The sequence below is a fragment of the Equus caballus genome, chromosome 4 (genome assembly GCF_041296265.1).
Source record: "Equus caballus isolate H_3958 breed thoroughbred chromosome 4, TB-T2T, whole genome shotgun sequence".
Taxonomy (NCBI): Eukaryota; Metazoa; Chordata; class Mammalia; order Perissodactyla; family Equidae; genus Equus; species Equus caballus.
Window position 1 is genome coordinate 90,766,684 of NC_091687.1, and position 17,036 is coordinate 90,783,719.

General features: G+C 50.6%; 1 protein-coding gene across 1 annotated transcript in view; it reads right to left on the minus strand.

Moving 5' to 3' along the window:
- PLXNA4 (plexin A4) overlaps window positions 1-17,036 on the minus strand; it is a 432,314-nt gene that overhangs the window by 62,609 nt on the left and 352,669 nt on the right. Inside the window, exons 11-14 of the mRNA XM_001498268.7 lie at window positions 13,140-13,236; window positions 12,775-12,965; window positions 8,649-8,800; window positions 3,837-3,954 (exon numbers count right to left, since the gene is read on the minus strand). Of these exons, the coding sequence (XP_001498318.2) occupies window positions 3,837-3,954; window positions 8,649-8,800; window positions 12,775-12,965; window positions 13,140-13,236 (558 nt within the window). The remainder of the gene's footprint in view (window positions 1-3,836; window positions 3,955-8,648; window positions 8,801-12,774; window positions 12,966-13,139; window positions 13,237-17,036) is intronic.

Sequence of the window (17,036 nt, forward strand, 5' to 3'; positions counted from 1 at the left end):
GAAAGTGAGGGAGACCCAGATCTTGCTCTCAACCTCAGCCCTGGGAAGGGGTTCCCCAGCATGTCCCAGGCCCTGAGAAGCACCCTGAGAAAGGGCTCCCCAACATGCCCCGAGTCCCTAAAAGAGCCCTAGGAAGGGCTCCCCAGTTGACTCAGAACCCCAGAGGAGCTAGGGGCTTCTGTGTGGGGCCCAAATAGTGCTACCCGCAAGCTCCCTCATGGAGTGGGGAGGCGTGAGGGCTCTGAGATGCTGGGGAGCACAACAGAGGGGCGTTGTGTCACTCTTTGCCTCCCTGATAAGACTCATGGGGACGTCTGCCCCCATTCCCACCCTGAACCCCTCGGGACTCTGTGGGGAGAGCCTCAATGACTGGGCCCTTCAATGCACATTGGGGTCTGGGGAGGAGTCTGGGGTCCTGAGTACCATTCCTCCTCCCTGAAAGTCTTCTCAAGGGGACATGTGGCACCAGGACAGTTCCTCAGAAATGCCCTTCAAATAGAAAAGTGACACAAATCTTTGGGTCCCAGGGACCCATTGGACCAATGCCTTTTTGCCTCGTGGCAACCACTCTCATCTCTCTGACCCACCCTTCTGCTCCAAACTCTCCTCCTCCCCTCAGCCCCCTTATCTCCCTCTCCTTTCTGTTCCCATCTTTTGGTGCAATTCCACATCATACCTTATGCCAGGAACAGCCTCCCACTACACAAGATCCAAATGGAAAACCATCTTCTGCCAGATCTGAAAACAGGTCCTGCCTTTCCATGGGCTCCTTCATGAAGCCTTGCCTGCCTTAACACCCCACATCCAATCACATCCTCCTCCAGGGTACAGACAGTCATGCAGGTGAGACCGACCTTTCCTGAGAGCAGAAGGGGTCTTTGAATGTCTGCCATGTAGACGTATCATAACAATTAAGCCCAAGAGCAGAGGTCACCGGGCGCATTGTAGTTACCCAGTAAACGTCATTGCTCCTAGGCCAGCGGTCCTCTGCCGGAGCTGTGGTTAGAATCTCCTGGGGAGTGTGGTTTGGCTTAGTGGACTCCAGAGCATTTGCTTAAAGCCCCTCAGGAGATTCCAGTGTGCAGGGAGGTTTAGAGCTACGTAGGCACTGCGTACGCTAGCAAAGAAATAACCTGGGCTCCATTCTAAGGACTTATGGGTCCAACAGAGAGCAGAGGTATCAAGTGGCCACACTGAGTGCCAGTGCAGACAGACGCCGTGGAGTCCCTGATGAGCATGAGTGGGGCCACCAAGGGCTGGAGCTGCATATTCAGAGAAGGCTGAGGAGTGGCTCAGGAGCAGGGCTTGGAAGAATGGGAGGTTATATGGCTTGGGGCAATGTGGCAAAGGAGATAGAGAACAGAAGGGGGTGAGGCCATGCAAAGGCTGGGGAAATAGACTGGACAGGCAGGTGGACCAGACCAAGGAGCTTGGAAGACATCTAGAGACAGAGGGCGCCCTGAGCTCTTCTTGAGGTGGGGCTGACATGGTAGAAATGGTATTCCACTGTGATGCATGGATTCGAATGGGTTCAGACCAAAGGCAGGGATTTAAGGAGGCCATTGCAGGGGCAGCGAGAATGGGAAAAGTAAGACTCCAGGACATGGCGATGGAGTGACTGATATCAGGCATTGAGGGAAGCGGAGCCACGGCCACCAAGATTGTGGGCCTGGGTGAGAGGCCACTGACAGAAAGGAACAAGTGAGGGGGACGCACTGTTTGTGCAGCTGACAGCCTGGGTTGTTCATGGGAGGTGACAGCAGGACATGGAGGGGACGGTGGCCTTTGAGTTAGTCACAAAGGTGAGAGGCTGGGCTAGAGACCCAGCTGACACAGCTAAGACCCAAAGGGAACACCAGCTTAATGAGGTAGCAGCCATTCCTAGTACCATCCACTCTGTCACCGCCAAGGGACCAAGGATAAAAACCGTTCCGGACTGTTGACTGGCCAAGGAATCCAGGGCTTGCTTTGGCCGTGCAGAGCTGGCCTCCCTTTTACGCCAGCTGCCAGGTAATTTCAGAGCCAGACGTCACGCTCAGTCTTAGCATGCCACGTCCCACCTCCAACACTCAGTGAGTGTCGTCTCCATCTTTCCATCTCAGCCTTTCTCTCCCTCTCAGTATCTCAACTCTGCCGGAATAACAACTTATGTATCTACAAATACATATAATATACAATATACACACATACTCTCTCCATATAAATATAGATATGTTTATCACTAATTGTCTTAAAGTGTATTGAGTTTAACTTGGAAATTCCCTCAAATTCTTTCAGAAGAAGGTCGGGGTACAAATCCTAAACAAATCGGTAAAACTATACATCCGTTAAATCCAAATACACACAATTACGTATGTGTGCACTTCTCTGTGAGCTCCTGTGTGCGTTCAGTGACAGCCACTGTTGTGCTTATGAGGATGATGGTTCTCAAAGAGTGGAGGGGGAGTAGAGAGCGGGGCCCAGGCAGGAAGGGGCGTCTGACGCCATTCCACGGCCCCCACCACATTCACGTCTGTACGCAGGTGGGCGCTTCTAGACTCTGGCCTCCTGAGGGAGGGGCTGCGTTGTATCTGATTCAACACTGTAACATCCGCAAGCCAGGGCCACGAAATTATCTTATAAAACTCAACCAGTTAAGCAAGTATTTATCAAAGAAGCTAATGAGTATTGTGTAAGGTGATAAATGGTTGTCAGTTGAAGGGGGAAAGAAGGAGGAGGAGTAAGGCAGAGGAAAAAAAAGAAGGAAGGAAGGAAAGAAGGGGAAGGGAAGGAAGGAAAGAAGAGAAGGAGGGTGAAAATGGGTTCCCTATGACGTATTTCAGGGCAGTTGATGCTCAGGCACAAAATCCATCGCTTAGGCGCCCAGCTCCCAAAAGCAGCTCAGAATCATGAGGAAATTATACCATCACAGCTGTCATTAACCTGAGACGTTAGCTAGATGGTAAGACAGTTTTGGAAATGATGCTGTGTGCATGGCAGGGGACGTGCTCACGTCTCCAGCATCCCTGTCATCACAAGGCGTGGAGGTTCTAGATGTCCTTGCCCCCCAGAACCCTTCATCCAGAACTGCCGAGAGCTTGTCAGACAGCCTTTGCAGGGCCAGGGAGGGTCCGGCTGGAGGGCACGTGAGGGTACGGGGAAGATCTCCAGCGAGGCCATGAGATGGGGAGGGAGATTGGGGGAAAGGGTTATTGGGGTTGGGAGGTGGGTACTGGTGTGGGTAGAGGAACGTGGAGTGGGGGTGCAGGTGAGATGTGGGAGAATGCGGTGAGGTTAAGGAGGTTGTGGGATGCGCATGATGGTGATGGGGAAGTGGTATGAGTGAGGATGGGATGGAAATGATGGGGTGTCACTATACAGGGAAAGGGCAGGGCACAGTAGCCCTGGTGGAAATCATGGAAATCATAAAGGAAATGATACCAGAAGCGATAAATCGAATGTATGTCTTTTTCACAACAACACCATGGAGTAGATGCTATTGTTATCCCCATTTTAGAAATGAAGACACTGAGGCCCAAGTTCACCCAATTGGTATGGGGCAGAGCCAAGGCCGAATTCCAGGAATCCCGACACACGGCCACTCTCCCCTGCCCTACCACACTGCCCCTCAGCCAGGAGCCAAAGCAACTGCCCTGGAGCCACACGGCTGGGCACAGCACAGTCTGCATATGAATCCAGGTCTTCCAGACTTCCAAGGCTGTGCCCTCCTGCACTGTAGGATGGGACCCCCAGGCCCTTCAGCTGGGTCTGCTCACAGAGGCCTAGACAGGCCCAGCAATCACGGTAATGAGGTCTGTGGCCTGCACCTGGCCAGGCCGCTGGTGGCCAGAACTCACCATGAAGTAATAGAGCTGCGAGGACCGGGCCATGAACTCGGGCCGGCACACGGCCACACAGATCTCCACGAAGCCGGCGTGCTGGCTGGGCTTGGCCTCCCCCATCTCACACACGATCCTGCGGGGAGGAGAGGACAGACCCCATGGGTCACAGGAGGGTCACAGGACTCCCAGCAGAAACCCTTGGGCCCCACACCTCCCCAGACTCCCTTCTCTGCAGTGGGGTCTCAGCAATGGGCAGGGAAGGGGGAGGTAGAAGACATCCCTGATTCCTCCTCGCCCGGGCTCCTCCTTGGTTCTCAGGAATGGAGGAGATGCGACGTCCGGGAGTCTTTCTGGAGCCATCTGGAAAGTGGGGAGACTAGGGGAAGGTCCCTGTGTTCTGACCCCAGGCACTCAGCCCCTAATTCGTGAATTGTCCACTCAATTGTGAATTAGAGTGCAGGGAATATTTCAACCAAATAGTTCTGGGAATAGAGTGGACAGGGCCCAGAGAGGTCAAGTAACTTACCCAAGGACCCACAGAAAGTCAGACAGGGGCCTTGGAGCAGACCCAAGGTTTTCAGGTTCTTGCCTGGGAGCTCCTTGCTCCCAATGCAGGGACCGCTGCAATGAAGTGCTTTTTGCTCCCGGCCCCAGCTGGGGGTCAGGCAGTGGAGGAGATATTTGGGGGTGAGGGGGGAGCGTGGGCCAGGGGATGGGGGAGGAGAGTTGTAAATTTTTCTCTTTTAAAAATTTTTGTTTCAATTACAAAATTTGTTTAGACTCTGAAAATGAGACAGTACAGAAGTGTGACAGTAAAAAGTGTCCCTTTCTTCACTCCTAACTTCTCTTAAAAGTTTGCTATAGGGGCGGGTGCTGTGGCCCAGTGGTTAAGTTTGCACACTCTGCTTTGGTGACCTGGGGTTCATCGGTTCAGATCCTGGGCACAGACCTACACACTGCTCATCAGGCCATGCTGTGCCAGTGTCCCACATAGAAGAACTAGAAGGACTTACAACTAGGATATACAACTATGTGCTGGGGCTTTGGGGAGAAAAACAAAAAGGAGGAAGATTGGCAACAAGTGTTAGCTCAGGGCCAATCTTCCTCACACACACCAAAAAAACAACTTTGCTATATATATCCTTGAAGACCTTTTTCTAGACCTATGTAAATATATATATATATTATATATATAATATATATATAAACTCCCCTTTACAAATAAAGAAGTACAGAAAAGATAAGCAACTTGCCTAAATATATTTGCACATGTACGCACACCTATGTGTCTATATATTTATGTTTTATATTATGCACACAGATAAATGTAAATGTCACATATATAGATACACACACAACTATACACAAACATACACACACACGATTGTTAAATAAAAGTGAACCATAACCACCCCCTGATCTACACTCCTGTCTTTTTACTCAACGGGACAGCATGGACTTCCCGTCAGGTCACTGGATACACAGCCCTGCTCTATTCTTTTCAGCGGCTTCACAGTATTTCATCCCGTGACGTCATCATCGCTTGTTTAACCATCCTCCTATTGATGTACATTTATCTGATCCCGATTCTTCTCCTATTCCAAATAATCCTGCAAGATGAACCAATTTATGCACACATCCTTAAGCATTGTGTATTTATTAGAATAGGTTTCTGAGGAAGGAACTTGCTGGGTCATTGTTGGTGGATTTAATGTTTGATAGGTAGAGAGAAATAATGGTCCCTAAGGGCTGTACCGATTTGCACTTCTATCAACGGCAATTGAAGGAGATTACTTCACTCTTTTGCAAATACCAGATATTATCAGTCCTTTGAAAGTTTTTCCAATATAATAGGAAATGATCTCATTTTCATTTTCATTTTTATTTTCCTGATTGCTAGGGATGTTGCACACATTTTCGTGTTTGTGTATGTGGGTTTTAAAAATCTTATATAGCCTTTCCTTTGACTTATCTGAAGCTCTGTCTTGTTTTGCTAATGGACTGTCCTTTTGTAGGAGCTTCTGAATCGGAGTATTAGCTTTTGTCTGTAATAAATATTGCTGCTGTTTTCTCCCAGTTGGTCACCTGTCTTTCAACTTTGTTTATAATGCCTTTTGCCACCCTAAAGTTCAAAACCATCGGTGTTGTTCAATTGCTCGTTCTTTTACATTATGGCTTCTGTGTTTCTCTTAGAAAGAACTTCTGGGTGAGTGTCCAGCAAAAATCTATGCCTTTCTGTCCAGATAACATAATTAACACATGTTCAGTGTAAAAAAAAAAAAAAGAATGTACATAAAAAGCACTTGCCGTACATACATACACCCGCCCCCCCTCCCCCCGACCCCATCATTGCATCACTCAGAAATATCCATCGTCAACATTTTGGTATCCGTGTTTCCAGTCTTGCTTTTCTTTTAAAAATTAGTTAGGAACTCTGTAGTCTGCTTGGTCACCTGTGTTCTCACTTAATATACCTTAAGTGCCTGCCTGGTCATGATTTTTCTGCAATATTAGATTTAATGTCTGTGTGGTTTACTGTCCGGTGCGTATACGATAATTTATTGAACTGATCAATTCCCTATTTTTAGACATACAAATTGATTCTAAATTTTAACTGTTGTAAATAAGGCTGAAATAATCATTCTTGCAAATAGATATTTTTGCATTCTGGCTGTTTAGGGAAAGTTCTAGAAGTATTATGGCTGGGCTAAAGACTTTCAATCCATACTTCCAAAGTGCCTTCCAGAAAGTTCATCCCAGTATACCCTCCCGATGTGAACAGATGAGAGTGCTACTTCTCATGCCTCTTGTCTGCACAGGGCATGCACTTTTAAAAACTGTTCCCCATTGTTTTAATTTGCATTTCTTTGATTACTACTGATGTTAAACTTTTTCTGGGGGGGTGCTTTTTTTTTAAGATTGGCACCTGAGCTAACATCTGCTGCCAATCTTCCTTTTTTTTCTTCTTCTTCTTCTCCCAACACCCCCGCCCAGGTACATAGTTGTATATTCTAGTTGTGAGTGCCTCTGGCTGTGCTATGTGGGACGCCACCTCAGCATGGCCTGATGAGTGGTCCCATGTCTGCGCCCAGGATCTGAATTGGCGCAACCCTGGGCCGCTGAAGCGGAGCGTGCGAACTTAACCACTCGGACACAGGGCTAGCCCCTAAACATTTTTCTATCTGACTTTTGGTTCTTTGTCTGTCTTGTGAATTGCATGTTCATGCTCTTTGCTCCTTTTCTGATATTTGCCTTTTATTATAGAACCTCTTTCTAAGTTAAGAAAAAGCATCTGTTAACTATAACAGGGTATAACCATATTTCTAGTTTATCATGCATATTTTTATTCTGCTTATGATAATTTTTAATGTACGAGTTTTAGAATTTTCTGGACTCAAATCCCCAATCTTTTCCTTTCTGTTTTTCTTTTGCAGTGATACTTAGAACACCTTCCCTTCCTTGAAATCAAATAAATTCTCACTTGTATTGTCTTCTAATCTTTTCACAGTTTCATTTTTTATCACTTAACTCTTTAATCTGTCTGGAATGTATTTTGGTGTATAATGTGAAATAAGAATCTGATATTGTATTTTTTTCCAGGAAGCTAACAAGCACCACTTATTGAATGATCTTTCCTTTCCGTGTTGATTTGAACTGTCACCTTTATCACATACTAAGTTTTTATATATCAGGATTCTTTTTCTGGGTGTTCTATCTTATTCCACTGATCGAATACTACAATACTTTAATCATGTGGCTTTATAATAATATCTTTTATATTTGGCTATGCAGGTCCAAAGGAGGACGTTTTAAAGTTCCCCAAATCACAATATATTGGTAGCAGCCTGCTTTGGTTTTGTTCTAGGAAGAACTCAGAGTTTCGAAGGATCCATAGAAAGACCTTTGGATAAATGAACGATGATGGACCATGGAGGTGAGTTCTACCAGACAGGAGCCTTCATTCATCTGCTCTATGAGCACCTCAGGAAGACCCAGATGGAAATCAGAAGGACGAGGATGGCAGTACTGATGGTTCCAGAATGACTAAATCGAGCAAGACCCAGCAAGCAGAAGTGTAAACTGCACTGACCTACCTAAGGGATGACTTACAAACAGTCAATAACTGATGCACACAGGACAAGTGGCAAGGTTTCAATCCAGGAGAGGCAGCCAAGATAGTATAGAATATAGATTCTATTGTGCTGATAAACACTTCATGGTTGTGTTTGCTGGGCTGGAAAATTGTGTTTACTTATTTACAAGGCAATACGTGACTCACAAACCTCCTCCAACAGGTGGGTTAGAGGTCAAGGTCACTTGTTGAATGACCTTGCACTCAGTGCACCAGCAGACCTTGCAGAGAGGAAAACAATGCAAAGCACCCACAGGCCTGGGGGTGGGTGTGCAGTTTCATTTTCAGTCTCCACAGAGACTAGCATAGGATCAGCTTCTTTCATAATTGGGAGAGGACAGAAGTGGGGAGTTGGGGACAGCAGAGGGAGTCGGGGTAAGGATTTGAACTCATACTTCTCCTGTAGATTTTAATTTTGAATTGTCTCACCCCTACCCACAGCCACACCCTGAGGACATAACAATCACTTTTCTCTTCTCTCCCAGCCTTTCCCTTTCTTCTTTCTGCACTTCCCCCATGTGGCAAGTAGCTAGTTCAGAGGCTGGGAGTTGTGGGAGCCACCCCCTGCCACATCCTAGAATGTTAGGGGCATTCCCTCCCCTTCCCAAGCTCTAAGACTGTCTGTTGTTGGGCAGGGAAGGTAAGTCAACAACAGACAGTTGTACCCCCCCCTTTCTCAGGTGGCTTCCACTCACTGTTCTGCAGGGATGTAGCCGTCCACCAGAGGGCTGCAGTCCACGCCGGCCACCTTGACATGGGAGGCGATGTCCCGGAATTCCAGGCCCAGGTTCTCCCCTCGGATGGTGACCTTGGTACCCCCTTCACGGGGGCCTGTCACTGGGATTATCTGGAGGGAGGAAGCATGGGGATTTGGCAGGCACCAAGACAGAGCCATCACCCTCTTCCTGATGAGGCAAGGAGAGGTTGCTGGCCCCTCCCCATCTCTGCCGGATTCCCTCAGTTGGGTCCGAGTCCACAAGGGCACCCAAGGGACTGTCAATGGACAGGAGCTTGTGACAGAGCAGTCCATGTTTATGTGTGGTTTTAGGAGCAGTGTTCAAAGCTCCTCGTTCCTCTTCCCATTTCACAGAAGTGATGAGGGAATGGGATGTGATCTGCAGTGCTGCTGGGTAATTCACAGAAAGTCAGCATTAGGGCCTTCTGGTTTGTTCCACTTTCAAGGAAAATGAGCAAGCCTCCTATCAACCCATAGCCCTCCACACTATGGCAAACCACCCATGTTTCCAGACCCTTCTCAAATGTCACTTCCCCACATCAGATGTTCTTTCTCCCTCTCTACTGAAATTTCAAGGCAGCTTCTTTGTGCTCCTTTCATGGTAACAATTACTTGTGTCTGATTCCTCATGCCTCAGATCCTGAGTCTCTGAGAGCAGGGAGGGTGTGTCACTTCTCCTTGTGGACTTCTCAGTGATGGCCCCATATTTGTTTCTTGAGTTGTAATTGTGTTGAAACCCCTGACAATCCAAGCACCTTCCTGGAGTTAGAAGAGCATTTGTCACAACTCCTTTGCCTCTACTGTTCAGCTTGGTTTCTAAGGAGTTGGGTTTGGTTTAGACTTTACCCTCATACACTGGCCAAAATGACCAGCTTCCCCTCTTGAGATGTCACTGTTGGTGTTAAAAACTCATGATTGGAATGTTGGGATTCAACAACCAAGGGCCTGCTTGGAGGTTGGGACTCCGTACAGTTCACACGATCTAATTATGACATCCCACATTGGTGACCTTAGTGGCAGGAGGCCCTCTGTGCCAGCCTCTCCTGGCATTTGACAGACCAGAGAAGGGCACACTTCCCATTCCTGGGGCCTCTGAACACCAGCCCCTGGATCCTGACCAATGTCAATGGGACCTCAATGGAAGGAGCCCAGATAGCCCACCACTTAACGCTCCTACCCTCTCCACCCCACCAGGGTCACAACTGGTGGTGCCATCTTGCAGGGAGGGTGAGAGATGGGGAAGGGGAAGAAACTAGTCTGGGGCTCCCCTGAGTGGCAGCTTTGCCGGGGGAGGCTGTTCATCTATAAAAGTCAAGATATTTCCTGCTTCTTACACATGCATGTTTGTGAGTGAGCGTGCAGGAGGGTGAGCGTTTGCACATGTGTGCTCCCACTGCAGTGGAAAGACAGATCCCTTGGAGACAGGGGCCCATTTCTATGTGAGGGAGGTGGACAGAGAAAGGGAAGGCTGGAAGGGAGAGTCCGTCTTCTTCCCAGATGCCTGCCCAGCCAGTCCCCAAGGCACCAGTGGCACCTGGCAGCAGCCGCTGCATGATGTTCCAGCCCTGGCTTGCTGTCCTGAAAAAGGAGTTTTCTCTCTGGCCCAGGCCTCAGTTCCCAGGTTCCTGGAGGGCTGATGCCAATGTGGAGCCAGGAAATAGCCTCCAATGCAGAGAGATTTGTTTCATTTACCATCCCCTCAGTAATTTTCTTGGTCTCAGGCCAAGAAGAAAGCAAGTCCACTGTTTGTGGCAGACACATCATTGGCAGTCATGTGTGGCAGCCCCCAGGGAGGGTTTCTTGTTAAGGGCTCTGGGAGGGGAGGGGAGCAGAAGGGAGGAGAGAAGGGGGCCCGGCCTAGGTGTGGGGGCCAGGGACAGAGGGGCGTCCATCTGCCCTCCTTCTCGAGATAATTCTTTGAGTTAAACGCGTAAGTATTTCCCCCCAGTTTGAGAATCACTGTTGAGATTCCTGCCCACGCAGGAGACTAAGGTAGGAACTGAGAGAAGCTCCCCGTATCTGGGAAACTAGGAAGGTAGGAGGTGAAGGGGCTGAAGTGGGGACACAGCTAGGGGACCACTCCGAGGGGCCGCATTGCTGGACAAGGCTGTTTCCTCCCTGAGCCAAGCCCCTTCCTGCCTTTGCACATCCCCGGTGTGCAGGCCCAGGGGAATGTGTGGGTGTCTTGCCTTTGTGGTGGAAGAGAACATTAATCTAGGAACCGAGGGACCTGGGATCAGAGCGCTCTGAACTGATTTACACTTTGGTTGGAGTGAAGCAGCATGTCTGAGCACTGGCCTTTTGTCAGGGAAATGTTGGTTAAAAACCCTGGCCTTGGCAGGCATTATGGGTTGAATCGTGTCCTCGCAAAATTCGTACATTGAAGTCCTCACCCCCAGGACCTCAGAACGTGACCTTATTTGGAGAGAGAGTCTCTACAGAGGTCATCAGGTTAACATGAAGTCATTAGGGTGGGTCCTAACCCAACACGACTGGTGTCCTCATAAAAAGGGGAAATTTGGACACACAGAGACACACATGGAAGGAAGATGATGTGAAGAGACACAGGGATAAGACGGCTGTCTACACGCTGAGGAGAGAGGCCTGGAACACATTCTCCCCTCCTGTCCCAGAACAGAACCCTGCCGACACCTTGATCTCGGACGTCAAGCCCCCCCGAACCGCAAGACAATACATTTCTGTTGTTTAAGGCACCCAGTCTGCAATGCTTTGACAGCCCTAGGAAACCACATGGTAGGGTTGCTGTGAGGACTGATGAAGTAGGGGATATCAAGCTCTTTTGCAAACTATGAACAGAACCACACAAGCATCCGGCATGTTACCGTGACTGCCGTTGTTAGATTATGGGATACATGCGTGTTTCTGAAACTGGACACTCACGCATGCCCAATCTATCCTCACTATGTAGGGAGCAGAGGCTGAGCTTTCTCCCTCTTCTCCCCCACCCCCCTCCGCTTCATTATAACAGAAGATTATATCATAACATTTGTCTTGATAATCTGCATCCACTGTGGCAAAGAGGCCTGAGCGCCTCCTGTGTGCTAAGTGCTGTGCTGGAGGCACGGAGGTGAGGCAGACATGGTCCTGTTGTGGAGACATGCGTGCCTCGTTCTTATTTACCAGGAGAGCAAGGGACTCCGGCCACGGTGGAGGGGGGACCTCAGGGGGTCTTTCTGCCAGGAATGTGGAGTGGGGAGGTGAAGACATGGGATGACCTAAAGACACCCCAGGGGCAGTGATTCCCTTGGCTCAGACATGCACGGCAATGACTTTAACAACGTTGGCGATGATCGAGGAGGAGGACGTGAGATCGCTGTGGGCTGGGCATGGAGCCTAGTGTTTTGCATGTGTTCTCTCATACAATCCTCGTCGCTCTCCTGTGAGGTGGATGCTTAGACCCACTGCACAGGTAAGGAGGCTGAGGCATGGAGATGGTACCCAGCAATTAGTTGGCAGAGCCAAGATTCAAACCCTGTTCTCTGTGACCCACATGTCTGCCTGTTTAGCTCTGCCCTGCCCCTCACTGCTCTCTGCTCCATGGCCTATGACCCTCTGTCTTCCTGAACTGTGCTCCTAGGCCATCTTACAGCCTAGGTCTTGCTTTGGGCAAGTCCTGAGGTGTGGCCATTTCGACCTCCTCCACCTCTTCAGGGCTGGGCTCTGTGCCCTTGACCCCCATGCAGCCTCCACTCACGGGCTGGCTGCCTGGTGAGGCTGCCGCTGATGGAGCCTCATGGCCTTGTCACTGAGACCGTTAGAGACAAAGGGAGGGTGGCAAGAACTTTGAGGCCTTTTCAGTACAGCTCATGTGGAGACTTCAACAGGACAGTCGAACCCCTGTCTGCTTTCGAACTCCCTTGATACTGGAAAGACCTCGGAACCAAGCCTATAGCTTCTGGACAAGCTGTGCAGGAAAACGAGGATGCCTCTAGCCAGCTGGGGCATCCAAGTACACCTGGTTGTCACTGGGTGATGGACACCAAGGCCACATGGCTTTCAGGGCCCCAGCCCCATGGCAGGGCACGGCTCAGCAGCCAGAGCAGGCCCCGTGGAGGGTGGCTTACCTCGGTGATGCGGGGGTTTGTGCACTTGCTGTTGGCGCCCGACAGCTCCAGCCACTGGCTCTCGTGGATGGGGCAGTGCTGCCGCAGGGTGCACTGGGCCTGGCCCTGGCACCAGCCGCACTCGAAGTCTGGGTCCGCCTTGAGGCACAGCCCGCAGCTCTCACGCATGGCTCCACACTTGTAGAGGTGAACTGTGGGCAAAGGCAAGTGGTCCTTTGGGGCGGGGGGTAGGGGCAGTGAGGGGCCAGGGAGTGTGGACAAGGAGCACAGTCCCGGCCTGGCCTCAGATGGTGGCACGCCTGCCCACGAATGCACAGCTGCTCCCTCCCTCCCCCCACCTCCCCACCAGGGCCCACCTTCCACACCTTTATTCTGAGCTGGGTTGTCAATATTGAAGTGCCCGTTCCACACGACCGTCAGCTCCACGGGCAGGTTGTTGATCTCCATCCCTTCATAGGAATACTGCAGCCGGGTCAGAGAGGAAGGAAGAAAGCTGGGTCAAGGAGATTTCTAGTGAGGGCCAAATGTTCAGCCTGGGGCCCTCAAGAGTGTACAGGGCTAAGGACTGGCCAGGACTGTGCATGTGTGCGTGTGTGTGTGCACACGCATGTGTGGGTGGGCAGAGTGGGGAAGCACATCTCAGGAACGAGGAGCAGGAGATAAGGCCTGAGTGGGACCACAGCTATGTGGGACGCCCATTTGGATGCGGGTTCACGGAGCAGATCTGAGCAAGCTACTGGTCCACCTTCTATGGAGGCCTGTGCCCACCAGCCGTCTTTCCCCAGGAAGTTTAACTGAGAGAGGAGCCCACTTCCTCCCTGACTGCCCAGGGGAACCCTGGCCTTTGGGCCCTGCCAGGCCCTCGCTTTGATTTGGAACTTTAATTTCTAGGAAATGTTCAGAAACCTAGAGAAGGCTGATCAACCCCCAAGCAGAGAGCAAGAAGTGAAGGGGTTGCACTCATCCGGATGAGTGGCTAGGGTTTAAGAGAGAAAAGGACTGGGGGGAGCTCAGAGGTGAGGTGGGAAGTCCCAGGGACACCCTCGAGAACAAACAGGAATCTGGGTCAGGACTCCAAAGACTCAATGACAGGGTGCAGGCCCCAGCTCTGTGCTGCCCACATGGGAGCTGCCTTCAGACCCGCACAGGGTGTCCTCTCGGTCCTGCTTCTCTGCTGGCTCTCCTCCAGAGTCTGATGCCCCACTCTCTGGGTCCTGGCCTTGGGACAGTGGTGCTAAGAGGTAGGGAGGGGGTGAAGCAGGAGTTGCTGCTGCTCAGATGCCAGGCGGGTGGAGGGGCAGCCCCTGGGCATGCCAGCCCCCATGCCTTCTGATGGCAGACACTTCTCCATCCCAGAGAAGGAGGGTAGGTGACAGGAACCCACGCCTGCCCTGGGCGGCATTTCCAGTCCTTACCTGGTGATTTTCTCATTATTCCACCAGACTCGCCCACCACAGGGGGTGGATGGAGGAGTGGAACTGAGACAGGTTTTCTGTAGGGGAGGAGATCAGGGCTGGCAGCTTGTTCAAAGAGTTCAGTCCAGGTGACTTGGTTGGAAGTTGTGTTTGTAGAGCCAACAGGCTCTTTTAACTCAGAGTTAAAGTTTAGGGGGCCTGGCCTGTGGCGGTATCGGTGGATATTATGGCAGCTGATGCTCCCTCTGCCAGGCTAGCCGCAGCACCTGTACTGTGGGAGGACAGCCACAGAACCTCGGGGATGCATGGCTGGGGAGGGTCTCTGGGCCCGTCATCCATGCCTCTGCCTCTGTAGCCCATTCACAGAGGCTTCTAAAAGAGATGGTATAATCCTAATCTGGGATACTGCCCTAAATGCCCGAGTGCTCCAACGTGAACATGTCGTGACGTCATCCTCGTACACAACATAAGCAGGATGTACGTCCAGCCTTCTTCAGGCTCTACCCTTCTCCAGTGCTCCACAGTGTCCCACTAACTCCCTGGGGACGGATGCCCAGGCCAGGGAACCGAGGTCAGTGTTTTTACCACAACGGTGGTAGTTTGCACGCACCATCCACCGTCTCAGAGACGATGACCTGAGCCAGGACAGGGTCTGAGCTCCAGCCACAGAATAAAGCAAAGCTCCCTGGCCCTGTGCAAACAACAGTGGAGAATTTTTTTATCATCACATCACTCAGCTGGCGACTCGTAATCTCTCTGCTGTGTGGCACAGCAATCAGCTCCTCAGAGATGAAGGTCTTTGTGTCTGGGGCAGGCTGGGGGGTTCCAAGTCATCCTGAGTTTTCTCAGAGAACCTCTTGTACTCTAGGTTCTCAGAGTGGTCTAGGGACCACCTTCATCAGAATCATTCGGGGGATGGGATGGGGTCTACTAAATGCAGGTTCCAGGGCCCTCCAGACCTGCTGAGTTGAAATCTCTGGAGATGGGGAGCATTTTGAACAAGGTATGCTGGTGCTTCTGGTGCTGTGTGAGCTAGAGCCTCTGCTCCCTGCAGTGGGCTGGAAGCAGGGAGACGGGACTGCCGGTAGAGAGAGGTGTGTAGGGAGGAGGGAGGGGGAACACTTTTCCAGACCTTCCATTTCCTCCTCTAGCCAAGCTCCACTTCCCATCCCTCCCATCCCCCTGCCCATCTCCCTTCTCCAAGGCCCCAGTGGGGGAAAGGTGGTGAGCCTGGGCCAGAACTCAAAGTGGAAGCAGCAGGTGGTGACGAGGGATGTGTGGCCAAAGATCAATAGAACCTTCTGGCTCCTCTCGGGAAGGATCTGAACACCCCCAAGGAGCAAGGGAAGACATACTGCACGTGTGTGCGTGCGAGTGTCTGTGTGCACAGATGTGTCCCCATGCCTGCTGACTTGAGAAGATGTCAGTGCACATATCTGTATCATCCATGCATTCATTCATGCCTGTGTACATGGGCACACACATGCAACACACGTGTTCTGCCACAAAGTGGCTCTGCAGTGACCAGCTGCAGGCAAATCATCTAGGCCTCAGTTTCCCCCATTTGTAAAGTGGGACTTGCAAACAATGCATACCTCATAGGATTGCTGTGAGGGTTTGAGATAACCATCGATGCTCTGAGCACAGTGCCTGTCACATAGAATGAGCACTCAAATATTACAGTGTATTTTAATCTATGTGTATACACTCAAGGATGCTATGCAAAAATATATTTGTGTTCCCTGTGTTTAAGTTTATGTGGAATAATAATAGCAGCTATTTATTGAGTGTTTACACAGCAGACACTTGGTACATATGGAAATGGATGCGTACGAGAGCGCATATGTGTTCAGATGTGCATGTGTGTGTGCATATTTTCTTTCTGAAGAAAATTGAAAATAAAAAAGACTTTAAGGATCACATATGTTGGGCATTGCTTTCTCTTTCTTTCCTCCATTCTTGGGATCTTGACTATGAAATATGACAGAAATCATTAACCCTGGGGTGCTCCCCACCCCTCCTCAGTCTCTAGGGAAGTCACTCTGTTCCTGGAGACCCTCTCTCCTCCATGACCTGCATCCCGCAGGGGAAGGGCTGGCCAGCTAGGGAGCCTAGACCACTGACTCCCGTCTGCCATGATGGCTCTCCACCTCCGCTCCCATAAACGTTCCACTTAGCATTTCCATAGCTCTCTGTAATCAGTGGGCAGTTAATCTGCACAAAACCCAGAGCTGAGGGAGGAGGCTCTCAGGCTCCCAGGGGCCGGGAGGTTAGGTGTGTCCATCAAGGTCAGGCACACCATGGCCGGCCAGAGGATGACATGGCTCATTGCCTTGGGAAAGAGTGGACCTCAGTTTCTCCACCTTCTAAAACAAAGAGAAGACCTCTATGTAATTTGGACTTTCTTTCTACAACCATTCCTTTGTCCCAAGCTCTGAGATATTTTGCTAGAAAGTTCTACCATTCGGGCAAACAAATCTGAACAACATAAGAAGCCTGCGTGTGCTCCATGTCCCTCTCCAGGACCCCAGAGGGCTCAGCAGACCCATTCCCATCTGAGTCCCAGGAGAGCAGGAAGGCGGACAAGCTACCTCCCCATTGGTGTCCCCATCCCTGTGTTACATGCAGTAAACTGGGGCACTGAGAGAAAACATGAGACCACTGGGGGTGGCTGGAAGCTGGGCCTGGAGTCCCAGGGCCTCATGGCCAGCACTCCGGCCAGCTGCTTCTCCTGTGCCCACGTACTCGCGGGACTGACGGGACTAAGAGGAGAGCCCTGGGCACTATTATTAGCAGCACTTGACATTTCCCTGGAGCCGTGGTCTAAAGGAGACCATGGACCCCACA